Source organism: Pistacia vera, unplaced genomic scaffold (assembly GCF_008641045.1).
Source record: "Pistacia vera cultivar Batoury unplaced genomic scaffold, PisVer_v2 Contig605, whole genome shotgun sequence".
Lineage (NCBI taxonomy): Eukaryota > Viridiplantae > Streptophyta > Magnoliopsida > Sapindales > Anacardiaceae > Pistacia > Pistacia vera.
Genome location: NW_022196452.1, coordinates 366,374 through 376,033, shown reverse-complemented (window position 1 = coordinate 376,033; position 9,660 = coordinate 366,374). Strand labels below are relative to the sequence as shown.

The 9,660-nt window shown below is 38.0% G+C and overlaps 1 protein-coding gene across 1 annotated transcript; it reads right to left on the bottom strand.

The window, feature by feature from the left end:
- Positions 1-7,500: 7,500 nt before the first annotated feature.
- On the bottom strand, positions 7,501-9,445 carry LOC116110533. Its single transcript, XM_031396739.1, has 7 exons — positions 9,392-9,445; positions 9,195-9,247; positions 8,912-9,026; positions 8,620-8,789; positions 8,266-8,542; positions 7,922-8,082; positions 7,501-7,749 (listed from the first exon to the last, which is right to left on the bottom strand). Exons 2-7 carry the CDS (start codon positions 9,232-9,234, stop codon positions 7,598-7,600), a joined length of 915 nt encoding a protein of 304 aa, XP_031252599.1. The 5' UTR covers positions 9,235-9,247; positions 9,392-9,445; the 3' UTR covers positions 7,501-7,597.
- Between the last annotated feature and the right edge of the window lie 215 nt (positions 9,446-9,660).

Sequence of the window (9,660 nt, the reverse complement as noted above, 5' to 3'; positions counted from 1 at the left end):
GTGCATCGAGAGTAGGGCCTATATAATGAAGAGAATAAAGTTAGTCCTTTATATTACAAAAACAAATATAAGTCCTCGCCGAGGGCAGCTTGTTTACCTGGCTCATGTGTTAGAAGGACGTGGTCATCAGGTCCATAGTGCTAGAGGCCACGAACTACTCAAAAGCCTCCGCAAGCCCTCATTCTAGCAAAGCAAAGACTACCGGCTGTAGATGGTCCGATAGCTGACCCATTGACTCCAGCACGGGGGTGTTTATGCCCATAATGGGTAGAGTTCCCTCCGTTGGCTCTTTGGCCGACCTCTTCCTGAGGATTGCGACCGCTTGTTGTCTTTTCTGTGGACCCCCGGGAGCAATGGAGATGCCAGTTGCACCCCTAGGTGGCCCTCCCGAGCGAAAAGGTTGGTAAGGCTGCGACCTCCCAGGCTAAATGCCTAAACTCTCTGGTTTAGACTCCGATTCCTTGGTCCAAATTTGCCTCCTCTTCTTAGGCCTTTGGGCCGTGGTTTTCTACTTTGGGCGAGTAGCTGAAGGCTGGGGAGCGCCCACAGGTCGGGCCGAAGCAACTGCTGATGTCCCTTCGACGGGGGGACCGTTGGGAGCCGCTCCAATTGGTCCGGTGGTACCCATTTGGGGGAAGGAAAATTGCCTTGGTCGTGGTGACCTGAGCACCTTGGGAGGCATGGTCGCTACATGCTAACATCGTTAATAAAACAGTTTGCTGCATGCGAAATCAAAAAAGCTAAGGTCGAGAGGTTTACTCGGTGTGGTCTCTAGGGTCGCTTCTGAGTTGAAGAAACCGTACTTCTGCAAATTTGCTATTGTCACGAGCAATCTTGCATAGTGATTCTTTTTGGGTAGAAAGTCGAAGGTAGCAATCCTATCTAGATCCTCGAGGAGCTCTAACCTGGTCGTTTTGTTAACCGCGAAGAAACAAAGAGCTCGTTAGCAAAGAACGAAAGAAAGTTCACAAACTCAAAAGAAAGGAGAAAGTTCACAAACTCAAAAGAAAGGAGGACCTACTCGGCTCCTGAAAATGGCAAATGCCATCATGACGAAAGAAAAAGAACTTCATCTTGTATACCCCTACGTTGCTTGGGTAACTATGTATTCCTGCTTCAATGGTAGGTTGCTTGGAAAGATGGTAAGAATCTTGGTCCTTACTCTTTTTTAGAATGTACGAGCAACCGAGCTCTAGCAGGGTTAGCTCGCCCAATCCATTCTCGCCGCATGCGATGTCTATAGCCACGGCTATCATATACGCGTTCGGCGTGAGCTGCAATGGTGCGATCCCGAAATGATTGAGGACTGACCTGACAAAAGGGTGGAAAATGATCAACCCTCCACTCTTGAAAATATTCTCGGAGATCGCAACCATCCTTCGTGGCGGACTCCGAGTTGTGTGTACCCTATCTCGAAAGACCTCCACGTCGAGAGCGTATTGGTCTACCACCTTCTGAATCTTATCGGTCGTAATTATTGACAGGATCTCTTGAGGGGGACCCTCCTCAGTCCTGGTCGTTGGGGAGTCCATTCTTCTATGGTCTGAAAAGAAAAGCGACATGCAGGGAATCACTCTGTCTTCGTACACTGTTTCGTACGATGACGTGGAGGAAAAAGAAAATACTTCCTCCCTTAAACCCTAGAAAAACCCTAACAGAATGCTTTTAGAGCCACCATCATTGGCTCAATCCCAAAGAGAATATTTCATCTCCGATCGACTATCGGTAGGCTGTCACCGCACAACAACTATTGAAAACAAGAAAAAATAGTAAAAGTGGTAGAAGGATCATCCTTACCTCTTGAAATGAGAAGATTAGCCCTCATGCTTTGGATATCAAGCATGCACCAATCTGATAGCCAAAGAATCAAAGCTCATGAAATTTTTGCTCTCTCTAAGAAGATGAATATTGTGACATTGCTTAAAGTGAGCTTGGGATTTTATAGGGAAGGAAATGACGCTTTGGTTTCCTGAAGTCAAACGACGTTTGGGCGAAAAACAAATCTCACCGTTGATCGTGACCATGTGTCACAGATCAGCGAAGAAGAGTGTCCGTCGTGCTTTAAAAAAATCATCGTTCTCTTTCGTTGAAGCATTCAAGCGACGACACGTTTTCCCTCTTCCACATTAAATGCGCTCACATCCGCATTTAATGCTCTGATAGGGAATGTCGTTTCAACATTGCTCACATTTAATGCGCATGGCTAGCATTGTGCACAGGACACGTCTATCAGAGCAAAAAATATTTCATTAAATGCATTTGCTACAAAAGTGCAAACATCTGAAGAGGTCGTTACGTACAACACTCTTCGGCTCATGTCTCATCGCGAAGCGACGTAACCCCTCGATCTTGTCTTGTGTCAATTGCGAGGCGACGTGACTCTTCGACTTGGATGTATATTGGTCGCGAAGCAACATAATCTATTGCCTTAAGCAAAAAATACCGCTAAGTGCAATTAGGTTGTGAACCTGGGACGAAGATGAAAGTCATTGTTGTGGCACTGGATATGGTCTAACATAGGTTGCTGACCCTTAAAGTAAAGGCCATTTCAGGTCGCCTGTATGAAAATGTTCCTTCGACCTCTTTGCATCCAGGTCGGGTCAACTAATGTTCAAATGCATCAAATCAAGGCATAATGTGTAGTTTCCAAGGTTCGATTCTCAAGCCTTAAAAACTAGGGGACTTCTATTATGCTTGGAAAAGTAGGGCTGACGTAGAGCCTTGTTAGTGTAAGTGGTCAGAGCTTAGATAAGTCCAGCAACCATTCAGATATAGCCACGTCGCACACTAACGCAAGAGGCGTGCTCTTGCTAGTGCAGTAGATGTGCGTCAGGCTGGTGAAAGGCTGAAGGTGATCCATGTGTCCAATCCCTGCAAGAATCGAGTAAATCACTCGAGCAGGTGAATAATGGGGTGCAATGAAGGATTTGGACGGCAATCTGACCCACTCCCTGATTTAGTAATCATTACCTCAATTCATCCCACTATAAATAGAGAGCTCCTCTCCCGTTTGTGGGATTAGCTAATTTCTCTTTGGAATAGCATACATATTTTCTGTTTGTAATCACTTGTAAATCAGCTCGTTGAACACGACCCGACCTTAGTATATTAATACGATATCAGTGGACGTAGGAGTCGCTTGTTTAAGCATCCAAACCACTTTAAACATTGTTTCCCATCTCTTATCCATTCTCATACCTCCATTCACGTGTGTTTTCTGAGTCAGTTTAGCATTTCACACATGCGTTTAGTTGGTGTCAAAATCACGCATCAACAATAATCTATACAAATTGTTCCTCAAAAGACATTGCATTACTTTAGCAGAATTATCTTTCATTTGAAATAACCAAACCATTCATTGTAATTTCTGCTTCAACAATGCAACTGTCATCAACGAAGTAACCTTGGAAATAGAAGAGAGAAAATGTCAATAAATTATGGCGTAATCTATAAATAACTAATCATTTCACTGTTCAAATTGAAATTGTTTTAATTAGTTTATTACTCTCACCGGCGCATTTAATGTCATTTCCTTCTTTTTGATCTTTCACACGAAGAGTGAAAGAAAAAACATCTTACTATCTCGAGGAGTAAGATAGATATATAGAAATGTTGTTGCCCTTAGCTTCTCCATCTCCTTTAAGAAAGAGTCGAACATTCCTGCAAAACATTAATCATCATTAGCAACTTTTAAACAACGAGAATCAAACATGCGAGAGCCAAACTCACCATTTGTAGCCTTCAAATGTTTTTAATCTGTAGCTTTCGTCAACCAGGATGGAAAATTATCAACTTTTCGCATATGACAATCGGTGGCAGTCTTCATCTTAGATTACTATACTCCACATTAGAAGTATTTTTGACAATGAAAACGTCTGCGCCAAAGATGCAAGTGCCATTGATAAGGTATGCATTTGATTTGAAGGATTCCGAAATGTTTCCAGGTCCAAGAATTTGGAGATACCCAATCTATCTTCATTGCATGGAATTGCCTTAATATGGTATCTGCATAATAATACTCTTAGTCTTCATCTTACTATCTTCAAATGCAAATCACATAAAACTAAAAGGATGAGCTAGAATTATGTAATAAAACTTTAATGTATCTAATAATTGCCAAACATCCAGATATTTTCATCTATATTCGATCTTCATAATCGTAAATCAAAAGAAATTAATTAACTACTGGTTTGATAATATCCATCTTTTCTTACATATCATAATCAAACAAAACATTCACTAATAGAAAAATCCCCTTTGTTGACAGATTTTCTTGACTGTTCTAAAAAACTGTTCTTTAATGAGTTATAACTTTTTGTCACCGAACTTTTTAAAATCATATGTATATTCATATATATATTTTTTTTTTATAAAAAGGTCACGTGTATGTGAATGCATGTAGATGTCTCTGTTTAGAATCTCTGTTTGCATATGTTTCATAGTGGTCTAATGTCTATTAGGAAGGTCTTATTTATGGAAATATTTGATTAATGCTTGTGGTTTATGTATGGGCAAAAAATCGTCATGGGCTTGACGAGGCCCAATAATTAAATAAACATGTCACAGCCTAATGCCTTAACCCAATTCCGGTTGGGTTTATGCTTAAAGTCACCTTGTGAACTACCCTCTCTATGAGTTGGGCTATCCTACAAGTTAAGCTGAATTGAGTCCCGGCCTATTAGCCTACAACAATTCATAAATAGTAAATCAGAATCATATTCTATTTCCTCTTCTGCTGAGATTCTGAACCTTACTCAAACTAGTGAACTAAATCTTATAAAGACAAGAAATCTTATTCCTTTCATGATAGGGATTATCTCCCAAAATAGGGCTCAGTGTCCTACTAGGATTCTAACCCCTTGGGTTCACCATAAAAACAGAGGCTTGCCCTCTCATTATTCATTCAATCTCCAATAATCAATCTCAACTACCCAAAATCACCTCTCCTTGCTCCTAAATTCTAGCTCCCAAGAATTCTACACCTTTTCCATGGCCCTGGCCTCCACAAGACTCTTGGTAATCTTTCTTTCCCTAATTCTCATTAAACCGTCTCTTTCAGCCTTGCTAACTTGAACGTCGGAGTGCCTACAGCAAACACCACCTGGTGTTTTCCATAAGCTTTACGCTTGTCTTTTCATGTGTGCAGCTCCAACAGATTGTTAGCGACCTCAACCTCATAGGATTAGACCCTATTTTTGTAACCATAGATTTTTTGCATCTACAGTTTATATGCTTGCTAATTCATTTTGAATTCTAAGTTCAATGTGCCCAATTGTAAGCTCAAATTATTAAAATGATTTGTAGCCATACCCATATTTGCACATTCGCAACAAGGAGTTCCCATGGGGTATGTTTTCAGAGTTAAATAAATTTATTTGTGTCTAGAGCCCTAGAAGAAGAGATGTCTATTTTGTTGTTACATTGATTCTGTGTTTGATGGCACTTTTTGTCTTTACATTCGAACTTTGGGTTGCCTTATTGATTGCTTGTTTAGTTCGACATTGATAGAATTTGAGGTGGGTCTGACTTCTCACCCAATAAGGCCTTGTTGAATGAGATGATTACTCCCTCTTATAACCCAATAGGCTTGAGCGTGCCTAGTTGGTGTGGGACTCCAACACTTCCCCTCACGGTCAAGCCCATATGTTGGGTCATGCCTATTGATGGAGGTAGTTGCTGGCTCTAACTCCTCACTTGCTGGTTAAGCGCTCAGCTCAATTGAACCTGGCTCTGATACCATGATAGAATTTGAGGTGGGTCAGACTCCTCACCCAATAAGACCTTGTTAAATGAGATGATTACCCTCTCTTATAACCCAATAGGCTTGAGTGTACCTAGTCGGTGTGAGACTCCAACAGACATTATGTCTTTGCTTTAAGTTCTTTCGCTATCCTAAATAATTAGCTATACTGATTTATCTTTTCTCTGCTTCTTGTGTCTTGTTGAGTTCTTTGGCATTATGTATTGAATAGATTTTTTTTTGCTCCATTGTTTCTTTCTCACAATTTGTAATATACATTTCTCAGGTAGCAGAGAAGCCTAGCATTGCTCTCTCAATTGCTACCATGCTCTCTCATGGCAAAGTATTTGCCCTTTGCTAGCAGAGAAGCCTAGCATTGCTCTCTCAATTGCTACCATGCTCTCTCATGGCAAAGTATTTGCCCTTTGCTCTCTTTCGTTGCTTTTTAGATAATTAATTCAATTTCTTTCAATACTACAATGTTTATAGCTCAAGAAAACAATTTTATTTTCTATATTTGAGGTGTGTAGGTTGTGTTGAATACCTTTGATGCCCAGCCTTTAAGTCATGAAGAGGGAGATGCAAAAAATATGTATCAAAATTTTAATTATTGATGCACTAATGCCATGAGTCTTTTATTCATGTATATATACTATTGTTCAATTTCGTTGAATAAATTAATTGAAAGATTGTTGAGTGTCTAAATTTGTTGTTGAATTATGATAATTTTTGTTGGTTGAGGAATTCATTGCATTATTCTATTATTTAATTGGTAATAATTAGAAAAATAAACTAATTACAAAATAAAAATATTTAAAAAAATATTTACAAAAAAAATCCTTGACAGTTTTAAGACTATTAAGGATGTAAAATTATTATTAATAAAATTTGATTATTATTATTATTATTAAGTTAATTTTTTTTTTGTTTTTTTTGTTAAAATCTCTTGACAGTTTAAAGACTGTCAAGGATTGGTTAAAATTCGGCTAAATCCTTGATGGGTTATAACTGTCGAGAGATTTATTAAGAAATTCTTTATAGTTTAAAGACGGTCAATGATTGATTAAAATTCGGCTAAATCCTTGACGAGTTATAACCGTTAATTGATTTGTTAAGAAATTCTTGACAATTAAAAAACGGTCACCACCATTTCTTGACAGTTATTACCCATCAAGGAAGAGGATTTTTCTAGTAGTGATTCATAAAAATGAGATTTATTAGATATGGATTACTACATAATTAATCGTGATAAAAACTGAAAAAACTTGTTCACTATTAATTATTTCTTGAAATCAAGCATGGAAGATATATATACCTCTTGAGATGGCTTCTTCAGTTGAGTTCTTAAACTCCGTAAGTCCAATAACTGTAGCGAGAGTATGGGTGTTGATGCTGGATTTTGCCCTGCTTTTGTGAGTTTCGAACTTTCTTTTCTTTTCGATAAGATGACTTAAGTCTCCTTGTTTCGGTAGGTTTCTTCTTTTTGGTAGGGTCCATCTCAGGGAAGTAATGAATACCAAATAAGAAGTTGGGGATTATTTCCGAGAAAGATTATGATAAGAATGATTGCATCTACTCTTTCTAGGAAACTGTATCTTTTACCATAAGTAAGGATTGGAACAAGGCAAGGTTAAGCGATACAATTCTAGGATTTTTTTATATTTTTAAAGCCTATATGAAGCAGCAAGCCCAGTGCAAAAAAGGGAAGTGGCATGCATCCATGATACTTAAACTGTAACATTAAAAGAGATGCAGAATTATATCAGAGAACAATGTATGGGTTTAATTACCAGTAGTCATCGTAGCGATACATATAGCAAATGTTCCTGAAAGCTTGCAACATGTTTAACAAAAGTATTAAGACTGTTTTATGAGACCAAGTAATGTAACTTCTGCTTCAATGATGAGAGTGTCACACATCAAGTAGCCCTGTTTCGTATCCTTCAACTTAGCCAACGACAATGTCGGAAAACCCCAGTCAGGAACAGAGGGAGATAACAAGAGTTCAGCTGGAAGTAATTAAAAATCAAGAAGGCAATCAGAACATATAGAAAATTAAACTAGTTAAAGGCTTAAAGCACTAATAACTGTCAACTTCAATTTTCCTGTAATGAGACTGGCTTGTTTTCATGTAGGGAGAGTCTCATCCCTTGAAATTCAGTGAGCATATATAACTCTTACTTTGATGTGACAAGTCCTCTCCACCTGCATTTTTGACACGAAGAATGAGTTTCACGAACAATTTGGTATTTAAAGGAACACTTGACTGAGCGTAAGATAGATAAATTGAAATGTTGCTGCCCCTGGCTTCTCCATTTCCTTTAGGATAGAGAATAATATTCCTACAAAACGTTAATCAGAGTAAATTAACATCCATCAAAGGATCAAAAAGATCAAGAAAAGACAAAAGTTTGACCAAATCTCACACGCTAAAGCCTATAGGATATCACAAAATTTTGTTTTACAACAGTTTTCACATGTCAGGAAATCAGGGAGTTCGCTTAAAAAAAAAAGACTATATATACCAGTTGTAGTCTCCAAATGGTTCAGAATTGTAACGTTGATCAAGTAATGACGAAAAATTATAAAGTCTCCAAATATAGTAGTGACAACTAGCAGGTTGCTTCGTCATTGATAAGCACTCCCCTTTAAAAGTACTTTTGGCAACAAAAACCTCCGCACCAAACACACAAGTGTCATCAATAAGATATCCATTTAGAGGATTATGAAACGTTTTCAGGTCTATGAATTTGGTGATGCCCCATTCAGTCTTCATTGCATGGTAACGCCCTTCTCTCCAATCTTCATATATCACAAACATAATTAATTTCATACACAATGAAATTCACATTGCTTTAATTATGTAATATATCTTGTACCTTGGACCGTAAAATACTTGTTCTGAAGCTGATTGAGTATAAAAAAATTGAAAACCACATTGATTTCCCACCCTGAAGGGAGAGAACTCATTTCAGCCAATGCCAAGTAAATAGAGATATGATCTTCCCCGTCTCTGGACTTGTCTCCATTTGGGTAGAGAGACAATTTCCTGCAATTTCAAAACTTGAGTGTACCGATATTCACGCTTAAACTTGAAAAGTCAGACATTTTTAAATACTTACGCAGCTATCATGTAAGTAAGAGATAAGAAGAAATGGTAAGAATAAATACCACTGGTAGCCCCCCGCTTTAAACATGTCAGAGGTGTAGTTAAGTACAGGAGCTTTGGATAGCAACGAGAAAGACTTGATTTTGAACAAGTAATGACTAGGTGGAGCATCCCTTCCTGAAATTAAAATTAATTAAAACGATAAAAGACTAATAGTATGTAAAAAGTTATTCTATTTATTCTAATAATGAAAGATCTAAAGTACAAAATTAACTTTTATGATTATTCAGATGAAGCCTTCTTCTATGTGAATTCAAGAGAGCAGGAAGCATAGAATATATGTACCTCTACAGATGCCACTCTGATTGGAGAAGTTCGAGTCCATGTTGAACTGCAGGCTGAGATTAAATATCAATCACATATAATATCCTTTAACTAAGTTATTATATCATGAAATATTCAAGAATTTTTCAATACAATTGAAAAATAATTAAATTGAACTTGATCTATATAAACTTTTATTTATAAAGTATTCCACTCACCTTTTTCCTTTTCTCCTGTTCTTCCCTCTCCTCCTGTCGTCTATCTTCTTTCTTTCTCTCTTTCCTCGCTTCTTTCCTTCTTTAATGTCTTCTCTCTTTGCTCTCTTCTATCTTCTTTCTTTCTCTCTTTTCTCTCGTCTTTCCTTCTTTCCTCCTTTATTCAGTGGTTTGTCTGCCCCACCACTGCCACGTACAGACTTGAATTTGATGTGCATTTACTGACAAATGTAAATTTGCTCCCAAAAGTACCTTGATGTAAAAACACAATG

Excerpts from the sequence above, each read along its gene's own strand:
- LOC116110533 (XM_031396739.1), bottom strand. The coding sequence starts at position 9,234 with ATGGACTCGAACTTCTCCAATCAGAGTGGCATCTGTAGAG. Across the intron at positions 9,027-9,194 it reads TCAGAGTGGCATCTGTAGAG|GAAGGGATGCTCCACCTAGT; the intron begins GTACATATATTC and ends TTTTAATTTCAG. Across the intron at positions 7,750-7,921 it reads AGAGGACTTGTCACATCAAA|CTGAACTCTTGTTATCTCCC; the intron begins GTAAGAGTTATA and ends AATTACTTCCAG.